Raw genomic sequence first — 25,744 nt, 5'->3', positions numbered from 1 at the left:
AGAGACTGAGAGAATACACAATCTCTGTTAGAAACCCTGATTCTGCCCTTTTTTCCTTCACGTGTTAACTCTACTAAACTGGAGGGTCTGTTTATTTCCTTGATGAGACATATTTGAATTTGGATTGTTTTCTCAACAAGATGTAATTCTGGAACTTTTCTGTCTGAAAATATAACCCAGAAATCTAATTATTCACTTTCTGCTATTTCAATGGTTTTTCTCTAGCAGTTATTCTAACTACCTATTCGTTAAAAGAAGATAAATAATTCAAGGTCTTAATTTCCTTCCTTCCAGATGTGGGGTTATTTTACTATATCTCCTCAGAATGAGTTCCTGAAATATTAAGCTTTTGGGTGGTAGTGTGGGTTAAGGAGCCACACTTGTGCTTCGACCACCTATTCTCCCATCTTCTTTTCCTTACTTTGAATGACAGTTTTGACTATTTTTGGCTCCCTTGCTGAGGAAGAAGTATTTTGTAGCAGTTTCAATCTACCATTTTATCCTGGAATGGCTATCCAAATGGATATATGATAACTATAATAATAAGATAAGTGAAATGTATGAAACACTCACTATTCACCAAACATGATTTTAAATGCTTCATGTGCACTAACTCACTTAATCTAACTCTTTATTATCATTATCATCCTCCCAATATTACAGATGAGGAAATTTAAGAGCAGGGAAGTTAAACACCACACCCAAGGCATACTCTAATGGTATGAAGCTAAAATTTGAAACCAGGCAGCCTGGTTACCACTAGTCTCTCACCACTATACTGTATCAGTGTTTACTAATGTTTAACGAATTTATGAATTTAGGAAGAATTCTTATTTCAAGTTAAATTTTAGGTTATTAAAACTGAAATGAGCTGTTCTCAGGATTTAACACCTTTCTTAAAGCTTAGGATACATACCTGGACTTTCTCCCTTTCCACATTTAGACTATCCTGCAGTTCCTGCAGCTCTCTTTCTAAAAGTTCAACCCTTTGTCGATAACGCAGACTCTCAACCTGAGCCACCTCAAACCTAGTTTCAGCAATTTCTTTTTCTCGTCGTATAAATCTAGAATATATAAGATTTTATTTGAATAAAAAAACGCCAACAACATAACATTTCAAAACTTGGATAATTTTTAAGATGACAAAACCATTAACTTAGTAACTATTTTACTTTAAAATTTTTTTTTTTAAAGATTGGCATGTGAGCTAACAACTGTTGCCAATCTTTTTTTTCTGCTTTTTCTCCCCAAATCCCCCAAGTACATAGCTGTATATCTTAGTTGTGGGTCTCTTAACTATTTTTAATGTTTTCATCAGTAAATAATGGGCGATATAGTTTTACTATAGAGAGTGGCTTTAGAAATGTGTATCCTTAAAACGATCTGAAAGGCATTTAGTTTTTCAAAGAAGCCACTAAGTTCTATCAGATTCAGCTTAAAGTCATTTATTTAAATTGGCATATGTCCAAATGTCAAAAGCGACCACTAATTCGGTGGTAGTGGGTTTTTTGGCCACTCAGAGATGAAATGAGCTTTATATTTAAATAGCATATAATTCCTACTTCTCTAATTTATTTACAGTTTCATTTCACAGTTGGTGTTATGTCAAAGAAATAAAGCATTAACAACATGTTGGAATTACCTGAGAATTTCTAAAATTTGTTCTTGGGATTTTCCTTCTTCACTGAGAGAGATATTCAAGGGACCTTGCACACCCTCCTTCATAGAGGCAACGACTTTGTCACTTAATTTTTCAATCTGATCATGAAGTAATCTGTTTTGTTTTTCTAGATCTTCACAGCGAGACACACACTTGGAAACTTCATCCTGTAAGCCAAGAGTCTATCGTAATAGCAGTTTTTCTTATGTACATTAAAAAAAAAAGGAAAACCCAAACCAAACCTTTCAGCTCTCCAGAACATTCTATCATGACATACAATAATACCTTTAACATTCTCTCTCTTTCCTCCCAAGATGCTTTACACTCCAACAACTGTGATTCTGCTTTCTGGGTTGTTTCTTCTAAATGCTGACGGACTGATGCCATTTTGGAAACCTGTTCCTTGGCGGCTTGTAGAGCTTCAACATCAGCAGCATGTAGCATCAATTCTCTCTCATACTTATTCTGAGCTTCCACAGCTATTTTAGCCTGTAATAAATTATTTCCCCAGTGACCCAAAAGATTAAAAATCCATAAAGGTAGCCAGCACTTTTTGAAAAGATGCAGGTTGCAATACTTAAAATAACAAAAGTGAAGACAATCTAAACGCACCAAAATAGGAGAATAATTAAAAGTTACGTTATAGCTATTTAATGAAATACTAAAGAACTGTTCAAAATAAAACTTATGAAGACTTTGTAGCAATTTAGAAGACTTGGTGAAATAAACGCTAAATATAACTCAATTATGCAAAATACATGCATATACACACTTAAAGTGAACAAAGGGAAACGAAAATAATTTATTTGAATATTAAATTATGGATACATTCTTTGATTTTAATTTCCAATGTTATGCTGTATGGCAATAAACCAAAAAAATTCATTTTTGTCTAATTTATCTTTGAAGCATTTTTCTCTGTATTCCATTTTAAAAGCAATCTTGGTACATATGTTACGTATAACAAAGAATAGTAACCAAATGGTTATTAATATACTACCCAATTTAAAAATTGAGAGCATTACCAATATTCTTACATGTACTCCTTTCCCACTCTACTTCAATAAGCCCTATTCTCCTGAATTGTGTTTTACCATTGTTCATAAAAAATTTTGAAAAGCTTTATCATATATGCATATGTGCGTCTGTGTATATATATACTTAAATAATGTGGTTTTGTATTTTTAAAACTTTATAAAAGGTGACATATAGAAATCTATGTAAGCTTAGTAACGCATTAAAAATGTTTTCAAGAGGTCCTTGTTTTGCTGAGGAAGGTATCTCTGACTATCTTGTCTATAATACATTCTTACAACCAGAACTAGTGAAGGACTGCAATAGTAAAAGAATGTTTGCAAATGAAAGCAAGTACACATTTAATCCCTACTCCTATTTTTATCTTTCTTCCCACTTGTCAAGATTGCTTTGTTAAGGGATACCGCACTATCTACTTTCAGCCTTCATCAATACTTTCAACTGATCTGAATCCAAGTTCCGCAAGAGTGGAAATACCCTTGCATTTCTGTAAGGTTCACCAATCCCCCAAAACACATTAACACACCCTGGGAACTGTTCTCTAGGACCAAAGCTCATTTCTCAGTAACTGGTTCTAAGAGCAACACTTACCTGTTCCTGACAGTCACGTCTGGCTTGCTGCTCGTTACTCAAAGCTGTGCTTGCTCTCTGAAGAGCTTCCTGTACTTCACTCTGAACATTAGTAAGTGTTTTCTTTAACTCAGATAACTAAATCAGAAGAACAAGATAAAAAGGAGTGAACTGCAAACTTACTTTAAAAATACTGAAGATAAATTTTAAAACTCCAATTAGGTCAAAGAGTAAATTTAACATAATTATAACCTGATTAAATCTACTGTGTAAATTTTGCAGGTCTATATTTACTCGCTACTAATATTTGCGAAAGTCAATTCTCAGGCAGAAGCTTCTAAAAAGTAGCACTGATACCTATTACCATAAAGCAGTATAAAATATAAAAATGAAACATGTACAGATGTACACAGCAAAGTAAAGCAAAACTAAAATTGTTGAGTATATGTTCAATCAGTATCTGTTTAGATGAACAGAACTGTAACTAGTGAGCTAGTTAAACAATTTAAATCCTCACACAAAGAAAAAAAGACTGATATATAGTAACCTACTTTACCTGTTGTTCCATGCTCTCTATGGCTTTTCTCTTATCATCCTGAAGTTCCTGTTTTTCCTTCTCTACTTCCATCAACTTCTTTTCCAACTGTGTCTGAAACTCAGCTGACTCTTTTAAACGAACTTCAATATTCTTACGTACTTCTTCTGTCACCTTCACCATCACCCAAACAGGATAAAAAAATTATACACATTTAAAATTACACAACTACTTTCTCTAAATCTAAACTAAGTTTGAAAAGTACTAAAATTAATGTTTGCCTTGTATTTAAAAAAAAAAAAACATCAAATGCTGAGTAAAGAGTTCAAAAACACCCTTTGAGGGGCTTGCCCAGTGGCCAAGTGGTTAAGTTCTTGAGCTCCACTTCGGCGGCCCAGGGTTTCACTGGTTCAGATCCTGGGCGCAGACATGACACCACTCATCAAGCTATGCTGAGGCGGCACCACACATGCCACAACTAGAAGGACCCACAACTAAAAATATACAACTATGTACCAGGGGGCTTTGGGAGAAAAAGGAAAATTAAAATCTTTAAAAAAAAACCAAAAAAAACCCCAACACCCTTTGAAACTACAAGCATAATTTACCTCTCAATTTGGCTACTGGCCATTTTTCTCTTTTGAAGTGAAATTTCCAATTCTCATTTCTTCCTCATTCCTCATATCCACTTACCAAATCTGTCCATTCTACCACTGAGTGGTTCCCCCCAACACACATATTTGGATTTCCATGATGCCAACCACAAAAGGATCTTTTAAAACTGTGGCTGTGGACTACTGCTATACCCTCCAAAACAAATTTATATCCCCCAATATACTGCATTAATCTTTTTAATTAAAACAAATATTGGCTATGACATATCGGGAAACAAAAAAAAATCAACGGTTTTTAATAATCTTACAAAATATAATTTGACACTCAAAACCTTTCACATTTGGTTCTCTACTACATTTGTAATCATATTCCTCACTATTTTACTTCACAAATTCAGCACACTAGCCAAAGTGTTATCATCTGAAGTCTTTCTATCTTGGCTGTGAACTCCTACTACATGGAATAATCATCCTTCTATCTTTGACTATCCAAATGATACTTTTTTTTTTTAAGATTGGTACCTGAGCTAACATCTGTTGCCAATCTTCTTTTTTCTTCTTCTTCTCCCCAAAGCCCCCTGGTACATAGTTGTATATTCTAGTTGTGAGTGCCTCTGGTTGTGCTATGTGGGACACCAACTCAGCGTGGCCTGATGAGCAGTGCCATATCCGCACCCAGGATCCGAACCGGCGAAACCTTGGGCCGCGGAGTGCATGAACTTAACTGCTCGGCCACAGGGCCGGCCCCCCATGATACTTTCTTTCAAGACTGTGCACAAATGTGATCTCTTGTGAAGTCATGCATACTCAGGAGACAAATAACCTCACCTACCTTCCACTTATATTAATATTGGATCTGTACCTTTCCTACAGCAATTACACTCTCTCTTGTTTCGTGAATTTTGTGTGTTTTCTTTGCTTTGCTTTATCTGGCTTAGTCTCAAGCACTTTTAAGAGTAAGCATGATGTCAGTCCAACTCCTACTTACCATATAGTAGTGACTTAAATGTAGCAGGCTGCTAATTAAAAAAGTTAATAAGCACATTCAAATTGAATTCAAAATTGTATATACCTGTTTTTCCTTGTTGAGGGATTCTTCTAAACTAGTAACCATTGCTCGATACTGTTCCACATTACTAGTACTTGTTTTGAGTCTCTCCTTTAAATCATTCACCTGCTCTTCTGTCTGCCTTAGCTGACTCAGAAGATCATCCACATCTTCTTTGCTGTTAGGCTGACCTAAAAGATTTAACAGCTTTCTTAAAATTAACATTTTAAAATAATATTACAGATGATTGTTACCACAGAGTTTGTGAAATCAGGGTTAAGGTTCAAATGTAGAAGTACTTAACTATCTACAAAGTACATTACAATCCATGCAGAACACTAAAATAAAAACATGTACTTTGTCAGGATGTTATTCCTTAAAAAAAAAAATCAAATATTTGAAATCTATTGCAAATATTAAAAAAAGATATTTAAAAGAGAATATAAAATATTTCCACTAAACTGAGGTAGCTACTTGAAGAAATGATTGGATTCTTCATTTATTAAAAACACATCTTTTACCTGAAACTACTGACATCAGATTTTCACAAATTGAGGTGTATGGGGTAACTATTCAGGTTCAAAACTGATTCGACTTAAGCTAAAGAAGCCTGACTTATGGCCTGTCAAGCATACATTGTACATCTGCTTTAACCATTTAAGTAAAGAATGCACTCTCAAGATAAGAATGCATACTTCCCCTCCTATACCCTATTAGTAACATTCTATTGGTAATGCCTGCATTAATCTCTTTCCTGACATCACAATCATGTTGACCTGCTAATCTTCAACTGGATACTTCTTTCAAACTTTGAGGAATACGTACCCTGGGCATGTTTAATGTATGTTCTTTGTTCTAAAACAGTGTAAGACTGCTGAAAACCATGCTTCTCCGGAATGCTTTCTTTCCGGAATAGGCCTTCTGGGATTAAAATCCTCACCTTGGCTCAAGTAAAATTCATCTTTCTTATGCATAGAATGGTTATTGGTTATTTTGCGTCAACACTATCAAAGAGCAAAACTTAGGAATACTGCTCTAAAAGAGACCAAACAAATCAATTATTTCTATAAGTGAGCCTTATCGTTACAGATTTAACAAGTAACTTCACCTTAAAAGGGAGAGTTAATAGTTCAAATATAAACCCTCCTCAAACGAAACATTTTTAAAGTACCAATAAATGGCTTCAACAATTGGAAAACTAAGAACATACCTTGGTCAGGTGCCATGCGGAACTATTTTGAATCTTCTAACTCTGCAAGTTTATTAATTTAAGCCTAAAACTGGTCTTTTCTATACGAAGAGTAAAAGTGTTTTTTTGGTTTGCTAGTATCCACAAAGAACAGGCTATTTATTTACAGGATATGTTATAAACCTACAGAAGTACTTTATTATCAGTCTACTTATTGACTTACCTTTACCAGATCTCTGTGAGGACTGAGAAGCAAGCTGTACTTCCATATTACTGAGGTGCTGTTTCAATGTAGCAATTTCCTTTTGAGCATTTTTTAACAGTTCTTTTGTGTTAAGATGAAGATTTGTCTCAGTGTCCAGTTGTCTCTTTGTATCTAACAGTTGAACCTATTTAAAAAAAATACATTAACCCTACAAACACTATCTTTTAGGTTCTTAAGCTAGAGGTTCAAGTTATTTTTCTAGAGAACTTTAAAGCTCTGGCCAAGACAGGGTAACAGAAAGCAGATTTACCTTCCCGTCTGAAACAAGAGACAAAACCCAGACAAAACATATGAAACAACTGTGACACCTGAGATAGAAAACCAAGAAGGCGAGCCCTACAATTTCCCTGGTTTACTGACCTAAGACTGTCCAGGCTATGGGATAGGGAAAGGGAAATGAGACAGAGGCCAGCAGACTCCCTGAATTGAGAACACAGAACTGAGAGTACAAGACTAAATTAGCTTGAATTCATTAGGCAGACTATCAGAGAGAAGAGAGCTCCACAGACAGAGGATTCTGGAGATTTGCAGAAGATCCCTTTTGAGTATTCAGAAAAACAATGACCAGTGCATGCATGTGAAATTACTCTAGACAGAGCAAAGAATCATCTGAAGACACTGGAGTGAAGTGTCTGGTGCTCACCAAAAGGCAAGAAGAAGCCTGTTTCCAGCAGCCAGACTGAAAAAACTCCTAATTCATTGGACACTGGGACTAGTAATCAGGAAAGGTCTTGCCTCAGTAGTGGGGAATAATTACTTCTAGATGAGCACTGCTTTGGGCCTGCCTAATAAGTCAAAAAAAGCAATACTCAAGTGAATCAAACCATTTTCAGTTAAATTTACTGCATCCCAGAATAAAGCTCAAGACTTATAGGAATACAAAAATATCCAGTACCCAACAGGATACAACTCAATGTATGGCACCCAATCAAAAATTACTAGGTATATATAAAGAGGGGAGAAAAACCTAAATTTGTAAGAAGTCTTTTCAGACCCATTGTTGACCAGGAGACGGCAGTGTGTCCACAGGCCAGCTTAAGTTTTGAACATAAATAATCTACAGAAATCCAGAACACTGATAAACTCACATCTAGATTTCTAGTAAGTGTGTGCCTCTGTTCCACCTCATTTTCCAACTTCTTCTTTAGATGAGATATTTCATTTTCCAGTTTTTCAATCTGGTTACTTAGCCTTTGTTTGGTTTCTGTTTCAGATCGCTCTAATATCCCCTAAGGTAAAGAAAAGATTTTGCGTCATTTTAAGGAAAAAAGTCAAAAAAGCAATACAAAGAAAATTAAAAGCTACAGGGGATTACAACTCATTTCTACATGAAGAAGTTAAGATTGAGTATCAAGAAAGCATTTTGACATTTTTCATATTAAGACATCTATTTAATAGGGGGGGAACCATATTACAATAGTCATTCAGATTTCCTGCAGTTTTAAAAGAAAAAATAAAAACCCAAAATTTAATCTTGTAAACAAGTAAACTGCACAGGACCCTGTAAATATAGATCTGAGGATCAAAACTGCCAATTGCATGGTTTCAATCAGTTCTTTTTCAGTGTTTTATTTAGAATACTGACATATCTTAATAAACCTCAAAATTCAATGATCATCATAATCCATAACAAAAGGGACAGATAAATTTTCTAATTAAGAAAACTGAGCAGATACAATTAAAACTATTTAACTTTAAAAATTTTTTTCTACATGTGCTTTTTCATTTGGTACCTGAATTGTTTGCAGATTAGTTAGCAGCAAATTTTGCCCTCTTTGTTCAGCTAACAAAGATTCTCTCTGTTGAGAAAGACGGACTTCTGACAATTTAAGCATTTCCTTTTCCTTTTTCAAATTATCCGCTCTTACCTTGAGGCAAATAACAAGTAAAAGAAAAAATGCTGAAAAACAATGTGTCAAATGTCATAATACAATTATAAAATTAAACTGACCTTCATTACTACGTATTTCTTAATGCTAGTTAGAGACTATCTCTTCATTATATAAGGAAGAGTTTCATGTGTTGAAATATGAAGGAAAATCTACTGAGAACACCAACAGATCAAAGGAAACAATCTTGCAATTATTACAAATACTTACGATTTCTCTGCCCTAACAAATCAGACTTTAAAAACAAGCAACAAAAAGATCTAAAATGTCAGAGTAAAAGAAACAAAATTGCAAAATTATACTATACTCATACCTGTATACTATTAAGTTATGTAAATTAAAATCCAAGCATGGTTTCTAGGTATCTATTTGAGAGTGCTGACTCATCTATTTAAACTTTTTTCTTCTTGAAGAGTACACTCTGAGTCTCAGGAGATCTGGGAGGGTGTTTGAAAATCAGTATCCTCAAAGTATTCATATTTACAAAATGAGTCATAAACTATCCATAAAACTTACTCTACCAGTTTAAAAAAGTGCTGTTCTCCATTCCCCACAAAGAAGTGGGAGCAAAATAAAAAGGAAATACAGCCAAGATAATTAGAAAACCTAGGGTTAAGTCCCGACCAACCCATCTCTTGTGACTGCCCCAAAATTACTCAGGCAAATTACTCAGCTTTTGAGTCTTTTTCTCAATAGTTAAAATGGGGGACAACTGCACCTAGTTCACAAGTAATGATCACAAACCTGAGATAAAACTTTATAAAAAAGCAAAACACTATAACTGCTCAAATATCTGTCATACCAATCAGTGAAATCAAAGTAATAACTAAAAAACAAATGTCAAATGCAACTGATAATGCAAGTCAGATGAGGGAAATTGATCTCACTTCTGCAACAGCTAGCTTTTCACTTGCTCCTCTCAAATCTTGTGTCATCGTATTTATGATCTGCTCCTGCTTTTGAGTTGTTGCAGTGAGTTTCTGGTTTCTCTCATGTAGGGATGTTATTTCTCGACGATATCCTTCAACATTATCTTGTAACATTTCATAACTTACATGAAAGAAAAACAATTTGATAAGCAACTGAAATACTATATAGCTTAGTTCCTTAAAGAATTTCATAACAGCTTAATTATTAGTTACATGATTAACAACATCAAAAAGGTGGCTTATGAAATAACGTAAAACCTCCATTCTTTGCTCTAAACTCCAAATTTAGCAGTTAAATTAAAATTCTAAATAAACTTAGTATTTCACGTTGAATTAACTTCTTAATCTTATTCATTTCCAAGAATTTTAGTCATATTCAAAATAATGCCAATACACGATGATATACCAGACGCGCACCACAATCCAGTAGTATGCAATTTAAGATATTTATGTATGGTTAGTGACGGATTTTTGTCAATCTTTTTTTCCTCTATAATTCTTCACCTTATTTTCTCTTACGTGCTTGAAAGTTTAGAAAACGGCTGGCTAGGGTTATCAACATAGGGAAAAAAGGGGTACTTCTACCTACAGTACCAAATTGTTGGAACATAAAGAGGTAACTTCTGCCGTATCCTTACAAAAACATAGTTTTATCATGTTGTGTTCACGGAAATAAATTGTCATAACTTGATAAACTAACAAGCATTCAACAGATTTAATAACAACTATGGAATAAAATTTACTATTACTCCTTTGTAAGTGACAAGAAAGTGAAGTTTCTCAAAATGAACTATCTAGTGCCCACTTCTTTTCACGCTGGAATAGAAAAAATTGAATGAAATTTGCTCACATTCTTCTCATCCTCTGGCACATTTATAAAATAGTTAAATCCTACAGAAACAGTAGGTCCTTCAACCTCAGGAAGGAAAGCAACATTCCTCACATGAATTTCAACTTATTACGTAACTACCTGGACCCTTTAGCAATGCCCAAGGGGATCAGTAACCAGTATTAAAAAATGAACCATCATAACTTAGCATCCTGGATTATGGTCCACAAAAAAGTAACACTATAGCAAATTAACCCTTGAATTTGATTCATTTGAATACTAAAGTATATCATTTAGACAAACATTAATTTTGGAACAAAAGGAAATTTACCGTTTAGAAGCAAAATCTAGCTGGGTAGAAATTTTGGTGTTTTGCGATCGCAAATCTGTAACTTGCTCCTGAAATTTCTCAAGCTGCTCATTTTGTATTTTTTCATTATCCGCCTTTTCTTTTTTGTAGTTCTCAAAAATTTCCTGCAACTAAATATTGGAGAAATATTAGAAAATGACTCTCTTGTGTTCTTGAATAACCTAACCCAAGACAAAGGTGTAAAGGTGTGATCTTTACCTGTTTAAGGGCAGCCTTGGCTTCTATAGCCTCTGCTGACTCGATTACAGGTACCGGGGCAGGAGTAGAAACAGTCTGTGATGTACTTGAACGTTTTGGCGTTGACACAAGAGAAATATCATCTAAACTGGAAGCTTCAGAAACATAAAAACAACGATATAACATTTCTTTGCAAATACATCATAACCAAAATCAAGAAGCTGATGGATGGACTTAAATGAAATCATAAGAGTGTAGAAACTATTAAACAAGAATCTATTAACCTATTAAGATTATTTTTGGTTTCTGATTAGAGACATTTGCAGAGTAAACGTTAAAACAGAACATAACCAAAATAAATATCATAATTCATTGATTTTAAGATGCACACTTTTCAACAATGATCAGCATTTCTTCTTTTTTTAATAACCCCTAAAATAACGGTGTGTTTTAGAATTGATAATACGTATGATCAATCATACATGGTATTCAAATTTTAAGTTACCATCATTAGAGTGGATACTGCTTATGTTGCAAAATCCATTCCCTAATAAACATCTCAGAAGCATTTCCCAAAAATACTTGCAAACTTCTAAAATAAGATATAAAAATATACCTTGTAAAGGAATGTTAACTCCTGTTATTTGTGACAATAAAATACGGTACATATCACGCTGACGAACTATGGAATCAACAAGCTGCATCTGATGTTGTCGTGACTCACGGAGTTGCTCCAATTCAGTGAGGGCATTCTCAAGTTTGAGCTGAAGCTCATTGATTCTGCAGGAAAAGAAACCAGTCTACTTCACAGGACTGAGAAGGAAAGGCAGTTATAACTTCTACTGTACATTGACTATTTTACTGTCTATCATTAAGCATAATATTTTCGTTTCTCTTGTCCTTTCTTTCTTCTGCTATTTTAAGAACCACTTCTAAAACCCCCACCACACAGAAGTCAGGTATTAACCAACGCCATCTGAAAATTCATCTGCAAAAATTAAACCAACTCCACTCAGTTCAAACTCCAGTCTTCTTGCTTTCACAGCCATTCCTCCTCCTCTAGCATCAAACACATTTTTTAAAAAAAGTCTTTACTCTGCTTGAGTAATTCCTACATATCTTTTCCACGAAGCCTGGTCTGTTTCCTAAAATCTAGGCTAAGTCCTCCACGTCCATGCTCCCACACACAGTAGGCTTTTATCTATTATAGAACTAATCACACTGAATTAAAATTACTTACTTATTTAATTATGATTATTCTTACACATAAACTGAGGTCTCTGGGAGAATTTTTTTTTTTTAAAGATTTTTATTTTTTTTTTTTCCTTTTTTCTCCCCAAAGCCCCCCGGTACATAGTTGTATATTCTTTGTTGTGGGTCCTTCTGGTTGTGGCACGTGGGACGCCACCTCAGCGTGGCTTGATGAGCAGTGCCATGTCTGCGCCCAGGGTTTGAACCAATGAAACACTGGGCCGCCTGCAGCGGAGCGTGCAAACTTAACCACTCGGCCATGGGCCAGCCCCCAGAACTTTTTTAGGGGTATTGCTGCTCAATTTTTTTTTTTTTCTCCTAAATCACTATATTCCCTGTATCCACCACTGTTAGAGGCACATAAAAAGTTTTCAACAAATGTTTGCTGAATAAACCAAGGTAGTCAATTGCTTACTTGGATGAAGTTGTTTCTTGTTCTTCTCTTTCTCTGGTTTCCCCTAGTTCCCTGAGAGCCACTAAGAGACGTTGATTTTGTTGTTGAAGCTCTTCAATATTTCTGTAAGATACTAGATGCTGTGATATCACTTCAGATGAGCTACTTATATCAGCAGAGCTTACTTCCTCATCACGAATTACATGGTTACCCCTTGCTTCTTCAAGTTCCATCAGAAGCACCCTAATCTAAAAACAAGGTTTTAATATGTTATCAAATAATAATGGCTTTGATTCTGGAAATGTCCTCAAGAAAATGAAAATTTTCAAACGAAAATACTCCTTTCTGAACATTAACTTATATTAACTTAAAAAACATCAAGCGTATCATTTTAGATATTAAACCTAAATAGAAAAATTTAATGGAAAAAAATTTTTCATTTCTATAAAAGTGTGTAATGAAGGCTGTTGTTTTTTAAAAGCAGCCAAATTATAATTCCGGAAACATGGCTCCATGTTTTTAAAACAATGATCAAATAAAACATACAGAAATACATAGCTATTGTGTGTGCATGTGTCTGCTGGCACTTTCATACTTATGTATGCATTATGTATGGAGCAGAAGGAGAGCATGGGAAATAAATTTTAATTTCATTTACGTCAAATTTTTATGTATGTGTTGTATGTATATACCCCCACACACAGATTAGGGTAAAATATATGAACAAAAGACAATTTCCTGACTTGTTCAGTTAAAAAAAAAAAAGTGGCAGAGTAATGCATATAGCATGGTCTTATTTCAGTAAAAACAAAGAACACCTACATATGTTTATATATGCTCATGTATGTTTGTACAGAGAACAAAGACGTGAAAGAACACACCACAGTCTGTCAGCACTGGTTACACTCTGGGACTTGGGAAGGGAGGAGAAAACTTTCACATATCTTTGAATTACTTCATTTATTACAACCAGTACCCACAATCTGAAAATTTATCAAACACTTAAAGAAAAGAGAAAAAAAGAGAAGAGCTATGAAAAAACAATGACTTGGGTAAAATTCTGTAAGAGTAGTATTCCTAATTCAATCAGAATTTCATATGTTGTAGCTCTATCTTGGATTAAGTGCAACCAGATTCAAACATTACTGGGCAGTCGGTTAAGAACAAAATAGGAAAAGAAAGAAAAAATTCTAACCTGTTGTGAAAGATCTTTTATTTGTATTTCCATTCTTTGATTGTCTCTTTCGAGCACAGATGAATGTTTGTTGGCTTTATCAGTGTCCTCCTGCAATCGCTGAATCTCCTTTAAAATGTAAATTCAATTCAAATGAAAATTCTATATTTCCTTCTAAGATCCAAACAAACGATGCAGTTATACAAATAACAAAAACAGGGTGCTCGGGGCCAGCCTGGTGGCACAGCGGTTAAATACGCAAGGTCCGCTTTGGCAGCCTGGGGTTCGCCGCTTTGCATCCTGGGTGTAGACCTGTGCACGGCTTGGCAAGCTATGCCGTGGTAGGCGTCCCACATACAGAATAGAGGAAAATGGGCATGGATGCTAGCTCAGGGCCAGTCTTCCTCAGCAAAAAGAGGATTAGCCACAGATGTTAACTCAGGGCTAATTGTCCTCAAACAAACCGCACAAAAAACAAAAAACAGAGGGTGCTCAAATACCACAGCAATTAACTTATAAATTAAAAAGATTCTATATAATACAGTGGCCTCTAAAGAGAAATTATAAATAGGAGCACATGTATTTCTTAGTATCTGAAATATTGCTCATCAATACAATGCTCATCACTGTATGAAAATGATGAGGAATTTGCCACTTCCCTCAAATTAACTGTCAATTACAATCTTACAGCCACATCAAATTCATAGTGTATTATTAAATGTCACAGAAATACATACTCTCAAAAGCTTTGTTACTAAGACAAAAACAAAGGATTACTTTACAGTGATAATTATTATTACATGGGTTATCTGGAAATAAAGGTCAAAGTAAAAAACGGTGGGTAAGATGTATAAAAAACTTGATTTTATGAAAAAAAAGCATCAGGAATTAATTCTAAAGCAGCAGCAGCCAATGTCACACGGCTGTTAAAAAAAAAAAAAAGAATTGATAAATATACAGTGCTTTTGCAGAGTTTTGCATCACAATATCATTAGAGATTTAGGGAGAGTGTTAAGGAACCTGATAGGAGCACAAAATATCTTTGAAATCGTATGCTTTATCACAAATTCATACAAATTTTGCTTCTTCTTGTGTTGTTTCCACATAATAATGTCTTAAATACTGTTCAAGTGAAAGATGGCTCATCTTTATCCTAGTGTTTCAAGTACCTCTGAGCACACTGCCCTAAAAGTATGCACAAATGAATTTCAGTAGGAACAAGTACATGACAAAACGAAGTAGGCAAATATTCATGAAAGACAGCAATGATAGAAATCTACTGAGTTCAAAATGGGATTAACTAAGATGCCAAGGAAGGAATTTGGTTATAAAATCCTAAATCTACCAAATGAGCCTCACAGAATCTAGACTGGAGGATACAGGATGTATGTTACAGAAAGAAGATTCAGGTATTAAAATGATACAGAAATTATCTTTAAACTCTTTGGCAGTTATTATAAGGGATTTTTACTACTGTACCTGATCATTAGTGAAGAAGGAACAAACAGGCTTTTCCCACAATGAACAGCTGCTATTATCTGATTTTTAAGCCCCTCCACCTCTCTATCCCCTTCAGACAATAATCTCCAGGCAAAAATGCTCACTCTCAACAGTGAGAAACTCAAGAAGATCTAATTAGACCCAAGGAAGCTCTTTTCAATCCACACAGTTGCCGGGAGAGGGGTCAAAAAGCCAATATTCTGTCAAGGCAAGACTGTTAAAGGTTATTTGATATAGGAGAAAGAGACCATTTGATATAATATTATCTGGCAAACTGTGTAAATTCTAACAGCAACAGCAAGAAAAGTTTAAGTTTGAATTAAGGTTACAATTTATTCATACGGTTCTCCAAAAAAAATGGAAGAAAGAAAAAGAAATTTATCAGTTTAGAACAGCAGATACAAACTGATTTAACTGAATTTTCTCAATAAAACTTGTTTAATAAATCTTGAAGATTTCTCAGTAATACTAATAGATGTATCCTAAAAGCAAAATTATAAGAGTATAAATACTTTTTTAATCATTATCTATTAAAAAAGAATCTTAAGACACAAAGAATATTTATAAATTTCCTTGGCACTTCTAATATGTAAAGGAAAAGTAACAAAGTAATGTATATAAAGATTTGCCAAATTGTGAAATGATATAAAGACAGAACATCAGAAGTGTCTGACAAAAAACGGCTATGCGAAATTTAGGAGAGTGCTAGTACAAAGAGAGATTGCTGTTTTAATTTGAATAGTGGTGCAAGGAGATTCGGCTATTTATCAACCACTAGAGAACCCTCCAGAAAACTTCCCAAATGTCTTAAAAAACGTAAAAGGTTCTCACAATTTTAGCTGAATAAAGGTACAATATTTTGCAATTACAGGTGTTTAATAATGTAATGATAAGCTTTAAAATGTATAATTACTCTATCACTGAAGAAGCAGATTCAGCCGTTTCTGACTCGAATACTTTAATTCTAAGGAAGAACTACCTAGTAAATAATTTCTCATATTTATTTTTCCTGCAGCTAAAATTTAGGAATGGAACCAACCTTCATAGCTTGTTCAAGCTTAACAGATAAACTTGCCACAGCTTTTTGTGCACGCTCATACTCCTCACGCTGGCGTTTCAAAATTGGTGCTTTGGCTTCAACTTCTTTCACTATTTCATCCAGATACTTATTAATTCTTTTGTTTTCTAGTTTCTCCAACAGCAACTGATCCTGAGTTTCCACATAAGCATTATACAGCTGAAAGCAGAAGAGAGGTTGTTTCAAATCTAAGCATTACAACAGAATTATATAGTCTATCTAGCTTCATAATAAACATTTGTTAGCACTTAGACAAGATGGAAATCTTTACTATATGTAATACAGAACCAGGAACCCAGAAAGCCTGTCCTAGATGTTCTATTAATCATCAGACGATTTTAAGAAAAATTTTTCTGGGGATTAAGTGTCAGAGAGATCTGAACATTTTTGCCTAAGGAAAATAAGATTTAATACCATTCTTACCTCAGTTAATTTCATGCCAGGTTTCACTATCTTAGCTACGGCTGCTGCAGTAGGAGACATGGCTGCAAGCTCTTCTTCAGATAATATGGCTCCTGTGCCAACATACAGAAATCTTGTATATTTTTATAAAATTTCAAACGAACATAATATTTTTTTTCAAGACAAAGAAAAAGTGACACCTAGTGTACATTACATATAAATTCATATGAAGATTTTAAAACATGACATCAGATAGTCATGTAACATAACTCAATTCTAAATATCATGCAGTAATTATAGTTACAAGATAGCCTTGGCGGTCAGGTGGTTAAGATTCGGTGCTCTTACCACCGCAGCCTGGGTTTGTTTCCCAGTCAGGGAATCACATCACCCGTATGTTGGTTGTCATACCGTGGCAGTGGTGTCTTGCCGTGATACTGAAAGTTATGCCATCGGTATTTCAAATACCAGCTGGGATACTCATGATGGACAGGTTTCAGTAGAGCTTCCAGACTAAGACAGGCTAGAAAGAAGGACTTGGCCACTCAGCCGCGAAAATCCTATAAACAGCAGTGGAGCATTGTCTGGTACAGTACCAGAAAGTGAGAGGATGGTGAAAAAGACCAGGCAGGGTTCCACTCTGTTGTACACAGGGTCGCCAGGAGTTGGAATTGACTCAATGGCACTAACAAAATTAAAGTTAAAAACTATTCTGGAAATTGACACAAAATCATGTGTGATCAAACAGTACATATATCTGACAATATAGTACAGAGTATTAATTTTAAACTAAAAATAAACGCTAATGCTATAATTTGATGGAGTTTCCTACACCATGACAGAGAAACACTATTAGTGAAATTGAAAACTACGCAAAGAAGTTCTAGTATTTCAAGCAATCAACAAGCATGTATTAATCCATACCTTTACGTTTTGTGGCAGAAAGTAGGTCATTTGCATTCTCTAATTCCTTCTCCAATTTCCCTATTTTCTCTAGCATTTCTTTTTCCATTTGCTCTTTAGATTTCTCCACCTCTAGAAGATGATCTTGTATTGCTTTATTGGCTAAAAATATTTTTAAAGACAGAATATCCAAATACATCATTAAAATCTGTGAGTTTATAAAATGTAACAGAACAGTCACTATTTTTCCCTTCAAGAGATAACACTAAATTCCAGAGAGGTCTGTGGTTGATAGTTATTACCCACTGAAAACTCTTGCTCTCCTTATAATTCCCAAAATGTCCCGGCCTGGTGAAACTACTCCTTTTGATGTCTCTTATCCATGGGGAAAATAAGGGAACTCAAATTGCAAAAAAGTGGCTCTAAATATCTCTTTGGTTTTAATCTGATCTTTAGTCTAGAATATACGAAATGACTGGAAAACATCATATATAACTTACATCTAAAAAAAAGAAAATCAAAAACCTTAAAATGCACTATTTATAATTTAAAAAGTGAGGCTTATTTATGGATTAAAAGAATACCCAAACTGTAAACCCGTATGTACTTATCAAAGTAAATGTTTCAAAAATGGAAGAAAAATTTCCTATTAGAAACCAGAATATGTACAGTTACCAGATGAAAGAAAGAGAAAAACAAGAGCTAATCTATCTTTTCAAATATATTAATAGCCAAAAACATAACTTTAAGTTTTTTAATTCAAGGATCTTTCTTCTGTACCAAATTTTGTCCCTAAGAAAGTTAATCTGACTTCCAAATCCAACAATCTATACAAAGGTAAAGAAAAAAGTACTTTTTATCTAAAAACAAAATAATCTTCCCATAATTGAAAACTCTTACCTTCTCCAGCTTCTTTCAAAAGCTTGTGTAGTTCATCGACTGCTCTGGTCAGTTCATTGCTCTTTGCCTCTGAGTCATCAGCAGCACTCTAAAAGTCAATCTTAAAAAGTTACCCAACATCCAATAATACAACATTAGAACACTAAAATGTATGGTACGCTATTTACCTTGTACAGGTTAGAGAGTTTTATGTGAGCATTTAATTCATTGTGGAATTTCTCCTCCATACTGGCCTGCTGTTCCTTGGCCTGAAAAAAAAACATTATAGCAGTCTCTTTGAACTGAATTTAGAATACTGGTTTACCAAATACCAAGATAAAACATCCAGTTTTGTAAAGTGACAAGATAAAGATTAAAACACTAAAATTAAAATCAGTTTTCACGATAAAGAAGAAATACTTTAAGGATAAAATATTGATGATACTTTTATCTAAAGTGGAATGCTTAAGTGAAAATTAAAATTAACCATACTCATTTTTAGATAGTACTTTGGATATAGCATATAATTGCCATTTCTCACTCTATATCATATGGAAGTGAGCTGGCCATTTCATGGTGCCAGGAACAGTTCAAAATACGAAAGCATTTTATAAAATAACAGTGCTACAATATTTCGTAAAAGAGAAATTTTAAGTAGTCATCTATACCTCTTTCAGTTTGGTCAACAGATCCTCTACATGCTTTTGAAGATTCTCATTTGACGTTTTCAAGCCATTCATCTGTTCTTCCATTCTAGAAACCTACAAATAAAACAGTGGAGTTGGGTGAGGGGAGGATATTGTATTAACTGAAATTAATTTGATATGAAGTTAAGCTGCCAAGTAAAAGCAAAATAATTCCTCACGTTCAAAAAAAGTATTTTACATAAAATATTTAATCAAGTGAAAATAACAGCTCACAGAACATGTTTGGATTTAGCACACAAAAACTTACCACCACTTCTTAAACACATGTCTTAGGAAAGATATATCGTAAGACAGTAGATAATATTAAAATTCATCAAAGAATCTCTTAAATTCTTTACTTAAATGCAATTGGTTAATTTCCTACGCCAAATGTTTGAGTTATGTCCTCCACATTTGACCCCTAATCTTACAAGAACATTTAATTTGCTACACCACTAAATAAATTTTTAATAAACTGTGCACAAATGTAAGTTGTAACCTAATACAAAGTTACAATTTGACTAACTTACCTCCTCTTTTTTGTTTTCAAGATTACATTTAAGCTCTAGAATCTCATTTCCTTTTTCTCTGCCAAGAGCCAGAAGTTCATCAGTTTTAGTTTTCAACTCTGTATTCAGCCATGTATTCTGATTATGTAACAACTCCTTTTCTTGCTCTAAGCGTTTTTCTCGATACTAAGGAAATGGAAGAAAACAGCATTTACAGTTAAAGGTAACATATGGTTATTCAAATGATTTTGTTGGTAGCTAAGGGATACAAGCAGAATTTTATTTTACAACAGAAATAAATATTTGTATGGATTCTTAACAGAAAACAATCAGATAAGAACTATAAGAAGCAAACATCACATAAGTAAAACAACTCAATTAAAACTGTCTTGGGCCAGCCCTGTGGCATAGTAGTAGTTAAGTTCGGTGTGCTCCACTTTGGTGGCCTGGGCTTGTGGGTTTGGATCTCAGGTGTGGCCATTCATCAGCTGTGCTGTGGCAGCAACCCATACAGAAAGTGGAGGAAAGACTGGCACAGATGTTAGCTCAGGGCTAATGTTTCTCAGCAAAAAAAAAAAATAAAATAAAATTGTCTTATTGCTTAATTTCCTGACACTAACAAAACCCAAAACACAGCTTTTAATTACTTTATGGATAACTTGCCTCTATTTAAATTTTAATTTAGGTGAGTTTAAACAAAAATTATACTTTGTCCTTTAGGAATTATTTGTTACTTGCCTTAACAGAAACATCAGAAGCTTGAAGCTCATCCAGTTTTAACTGAAGATCGCCCTTTGTTGCATTGCTTTCTTTAAGTTTTTCATTTAGACGTTTAACATCCTCTAGAAAGGTCAGAAGAGAATTTGAAAATAAGAACTAACTAATGCTCAGAGGAACCATCAAAAATGTATCTCTAGAAACATAAACATTTAATACAAAGTAAGTAATTCTCAAGTCCTCTATTTTAATTTGTTTCTGCCATACTTAATTAACAAATCTAATTTCACTGAACAGAAGATAAAGAAGCTAAATTCGTGCGCCCAACCAAACATGTAAATTATATGGATTATTTTATTTTAAATATACTATCTTAGGCTAAATATACAAAATTAACATTAATTTTCCTGATATACACCCAACAATCTATTAAGATTTCACAAATAGCTATTTAAGTTAAAAAGCAATGATACATATAAAAACCTCTACTCAAAACAGCCAGAATACACATGCTTAATTTTCCTATAGTCCCTACATTAAGATTTTTACGAAAAAAATTCTTTTAATTTTACCTACTCACTACCTGTGCAACATCATCAACAAATACTCTGAAGTAACTTTTTTCTGATACTGGAAAAGTATAGTTGCCTAATTGAATATTATTATATAGCAACATATTTGAAAATTCTTCAATAAAAATTAAAATTCTCAAAAATCTTATAAAAAGGAACCAAAGGGAACTTGATAACCATTAAACTGCCTAAGAGTCAGTTCACCTGAATGCATCAACTGTATTATATATTATATTCTATATTTATATATCTTATATTCCTGTCTCCTCACTCCTTCAGCCTATGTTTTTAAATATGGGCTCTCCTTTTAGGTTTTTACGTTGAATGCTTATGGATAGCTTATCCCAGCAAGGGTGTCAGCATAAAATGAAGGACTGCAGCTTCTACAACCAAACATTTAAACTACTTCCAAGTGGATACTACAAATAACACTGTAGTATCTCTGCATGTAAACCTTGGTTCAAATTACCACTTCTCTGACATGTTCTTCATTTATGTACTTGTCTAGATACTTTTTAAAATCCCTGATAAATGATCTAAAGATAAATGAGTAGGAGAAACAATAGGATATTACCCTGAACACTATTCTGAGATATGACAAAGAAACACCAGCAACAAAAACAGACTGGGGATTAATTCTTAGCACTGCTAGAAGAGAGAGAAAAGAGTGTAGTTAGAGGCTAAAGCACTTCTTCATACCTGTTAAATATTCAAGTTCTTGAGAGAGTCTCTCATTGGTTCTAATTAAGTCTCTTTTCTCAGCTTCCAATTCTTCCTTTGTCCTTGTAAACTGGCTCTGTCATATAAATAAGAAAATCAAGTTAATCATCAATATAGGAACTTGAACATGAACTGTCACTTTAGTTAACATTAGGTGCAGTTTAAACACGGTTGGTTTTCTTTTTCTTATAACGTATACATCAAAAAGTTTAAAAATTACGCATAATCTCAACACTTTTGCTCATATTTTGGATTTTTTTTTTCTTTTTGGCAGGGAAGGATTCATCCTGAGCTAAGATCTTTGCCAATCTTCCTCTTTTTCCCTTCTCCCCAGAGCCCCAGTGCATGGTTGTATATTCTAGTTGTAAGTCCTTCTAGTTCTTCTATTTCAGCTGCCGCCACAGCGCAGCAACTGATAGATGGATGGTGTGGTTCTGCGACCAGGAAGCAAACCCAGGGCGCTGAAGCAGCGAGAGTGCCAAACCTTAATGACCAGACTATCAAGCCTGGCCCCATATTTTAGATTTTTAAAAATTATTTTTCCTAGGCATATGGAAAAAATTGCCCGTGTCACATTTTATGACTTGGAAGTGTCTTAATTACTTACATATGCCTTTGTAGGACATCTAACTTACTTCTAATTTTTTGCTGTTATAAAACAAAATTTTGATGACTATCATTGCATATACACCTTGGTTCAAATTATTTCTCAAGAAAGATCTCTAGAAATGGAATTACTTAAGATCTTTAATAAATTTTGTCAAATTCCTTTAAGCAAGACAATGGCAATTTATACGCTTTTCTTTCAGTTATAAGTGCCAGTCTAAGCCACCCATGCCAGAACTGAAGCTTATTCTCAAAAAAAAAAAGTAAGAAATCAATGTTAACATAAGGAGGTGAAAAATAATTACCATATTATTGTTTTATCTGCATTTTTCTGATTACAAGTGAAGTAGAGCAACATTTCATATTGCTATTGGCCATTTGTGGAGCCTCCTCTCTCTTTTTTCCCTTTTAATTCCTTTGTCCATTTCCCCCTTGAATGATTTTTCTTATAATTTGAAAGTAGTCATGTATTAAGGATATAAATAGTCACATTTTTATTGAAAAAATATTTCTAATGGTTTACTTGCATCTTAGTTCTTTTTATGTAGAGAATTTTAAATTTCTATTGGATCAAGCCTATCCCTCTTTCCCATTAGAAGTATCTTTTATCTATTAAGTATCTTTTAACCTCAAATCAAATGCAAGTTTTAAAAAAGCAATGGCAAGAGTCTAAAGTTCTACCTGGTTAAAGAATCACTGAGTACGACCATTTTATTAAATAAATTGGTCAGCAATCCTTGTGATCATATTCAATTTATTATTCTTATATCACTACTCTAAGGAAATGATTTTGGATGTGACTTTACCCATATCCCCAATTGTACTGCAATACTTAAAATAATGCCTGTAAGCATTAAATAGGTAACTTCTAAAAGAAAGGAAGGTAAGTAGATAAGTGGGTGAGTGGGTGGATGGATAGATAGATGGATCTGTGAACATCTATCCTACCTAAAATTCTATGGCACTTACTTACAATTTGCATTTTTTAAAAAATCAATTCGAATTTTTAAAAAAATCAAAACTTAAGAGCTACAGAACTAAAAGCAAGTGCATGTTTTTTTATATCAAGCACTAATATACTCTAATGAGTAAAAGGAACGCCCAATCTATCAATACAACATATAGAGATCCAATTAAGGAATTCATGTGTTCATGCTTTTGTTAGTAGTTTCTCTTAGTGGAAAATGTTTCATATTCCCATTGACTAAATAACTAATAAACACAATCAGAAGAGAAAACTTCCTCAAGTAACATGTTCACAATTAGCTTTATTCATAGGAATAATTTCTACCTGAATGGCAATATTGCGATCCTGAGCAACTTCAAGTTCTTTGTTTTTCTCAGTTAGTGCCTTCAGTTGATTGTCTAAACAAAAGAAATTTTATAAACATACACACACATATGCTTAAAATGTACAATGCCAGTTTTTATCCAACTACCACCCACACACATTTTAAAAATAAGAAACTAAGTCTCAAAAAGGCTGAGCTGTCTCACATCGCCTTCTAAATTCATGAATACATCTCAAATTTACTGTACTTCTAGACCAAACTTTTAAATATGCTATCCTTTCCCCAAAATCTTAGTTGTGATCATTCTGGCTAACATTTACAAGAAAAAGCACAGGCAATTATCAATTTCCTTATCTTTCAATGACGTCTTCCAAGTCAATCACAAAAATCAGTGAATTATATTTAAAAAGAAGAAAACTGAGTAAAAAAAGACAAGATCAAGATCGTAAATAACATTTACCCCCATCTTTCCCTCCCTCTCCCTTTTCCAAATCTCATAAAGAACCTGCAATCACAGTCATTTTCCTGAAATTGTTCAGCACCACTGCCTTACAGACCTTGTTATTATGCCAAGGAAAAACTATTATGTACAGATGATGAACCTGATCAAGTTACTCAGTAAGTACTTATGATCTTAGCAGTACCTTTTCGAATACCATGTCTACTCTGGCAAGGGAAACAAAAGAAAATATAAACAAATGGGACTACATCAGACTAAAAAGCTCTGCAAAGCAAAGGAAACCATCAACAAAATGAAAAGACAACCCACCAACTGGAAGAAAATATGTGCAGATCATATACCCAACAAGGAGTTAATTTCCAAAATACATAAAGAACTCATACAACTTAAAGACAAAAAAATGAAACCTGATCAAAAAATGGGCAGAGGATACAGATATTTTTCCAAAGAAGATACACTATACATGCACACATACCATCCTACAAATACGTCATATGTTTTAAAAATGAGATGTGCCAAAATCAGCTGAAAAAAGTTATAACCCAAACAAATAGCTGATGGGCACAGATCAGTTAAGAAAGAAGGGTGAAATTTCAACCACTCTCTTGATTACTAGCTTCCTGTGTTTCCAATCAAATTAAAATCCAACTATATCTAATAACAAATATTATGACCCTACTCCATAAAGATCTTTCCTGAAATTTACCTTCTTCTATTATAAGCACTGCATGTAATAAACATCATCCTTCCAAGAAATGTCAGGACCTTTAACTAAGATCTTGTGTACCCTCTAGGACTTTAATGATGTAAGAAAACAAATTAAGAAGGAAATCAGCTACCTATCTTTCACAAGAATTAGGCCTTAAAAAGGGAATAGTCTGAGATTCACAAATATTTATAAAAATTATAACAAAGAGGTAAGACATAATAATAGAACTAATAGGCTTTAATTTTCCAACAACATAAAAATAACTTAATAAAAATAAAAAAATAACTTTTTTACTTGCATAATGCTTTAGCCTTTTCAAAAGGCTTTCAAATATATCTCATTTGATCTGTACAGCTGTGTAAGTAGATGGACATGCGGTTCTAGCCATTTTATAAACACCAATCACATACTGTTATGATTCACATATGGCAAAAGAGCCTTTACCTGCAGTTGGAATTAGAACCCAGGCCTCTTGATCATTAAGCCCTATGTTCTTAGTATCACTGAGTGAAAAATCAAAATATCACCATAAATGAAAATGACACTTAACTAGAATTTTCATATATAGTAAGTAAACGTTTCCAAAGCATACAAAGAGATGTTTGAAGATCTGAATAGTCCAAGAATATTATAGAGATATAATTAATACTTACTGAGCTTCTCCAGCTCAAGCCGCAAGTTTTGGCACTCCCGGGTCTCATTCACAAGTCTCTCCTGACTGTGGGACAGCCTCTTCTCTATCTCAAAGTACTGTTGTTCTACAGAAAAGCAGAGAGAAAAAT

General features: G+C 33.9%; 1 protein-coding gene across 2 annotated transcripts in view; it reads right to left on the bottom strand.

The window, feature by feature from the left end:
* The window catches only part of TPR (translocated promoter region, nuclear basket protein), a 55,626-nt gene that overhangs the window by 27,564 nt on the left and 2,318 nt on the right, over positions 1-25,744 (bottom strand). For both annotated transcript variants that reach the window (XM_070497714.1, XM_014868633.3), the window contains exons 3-28: positions 25,616-25,720; positions 23,793-23,866; positions 21,875-21,971; positions 20,625-20,728; positions 19,908-20,072; positions 19,360-19,452; positions 18,880-18,960; positions 18,713-18,800; positions 17,834-17,974; positions 16,931-17,022; positions 16,469-16,666; positions 13,951-14,058; positions 12,777-13,003; positions 11,727-11,890; positions 11,132-11,265; positions 10,895-11,043; positions 9,693-9,855; positions 8,650-8,784; positions 8,005-8,145; positions 6,875-7,040; positions 5,487-5,653; positions 3,822-3,974; positions 3,287-3,403; positions 1,946-2,149; positions 1,643-1,827; positions 917-1,064 (exon numbers count right to left, since the gene is read on the bottom strand). In XM_070497714.1, coding sequence (XP_070353815.1) covers positions 917-1,064; positions 1,643-1,827; positions 1,946-2,149; positions 3,287-3,403; positions 3,822-3,974; positions 5,487-5,653; positions 6,875-7,040; positions 8,005-8,145; positions 8,650-8,784; positions 9,693-9,855; positions 10,895-11,043; positions 11,132-11,265; positions 11,727-11,890; positions 12,777-13,003; positions 13,951-14,058; positions 16,469-16,666; positions 16,931-17,022; positions 17,834-17,974; positions 18,713-18,800; positions 18,880-18,960; positions 19,360-19,452; positions 19,908-20,072; positions 20,625-20,728; positions 21,875-21,971; positions 23,793-23,866; positions 25,616-25,720 — 3,599 coding nt within the window. The remainder of the gene's footprint in view (positions 1-916; positions 1,065-1,642; positions 1,828-1,945; positions 2,150-3,286; positions 3,404-3,821; positions 3,975-5,486; positions 5,654-6,874; positions 7,041-8,004; positions 8,146-8,649; positions 8,785-9,692; positions 9,856-10,894; positions 11,044-11,131; positions 11,266-11,726; positions 11,891-12,776; positions 13,004-13,950; positions 14,059-16,468; positions 16,667-16,930; positions 17,023-17,833; positions 17,975-18,712; positions 18,801-18,879; positions 18,961-19,359; positions 19,453-19,907; positions 20,073-20,624; positions 20,729-21,874; positions 21,972-23,792; positions 23,867-25,615; positions 25,721-25,744) is intronic.

Source organism: Equus asinus, chromosome 25 (genome assembly GCF_041296235.1).
Source record: "Equus asinus isolate D_3611 breed Donkey chromosome 25, EquAss-T2T_v2, whole genome shotgun sequence".
NCBI lineage: Eukaryota > Metazoa > Chordata > Mammalia > Perissodactyla > Equidae > Equus > Equus asinus.
This window is presented reverse-complemented; position numbering and strand designations above follow the sequence as displayed.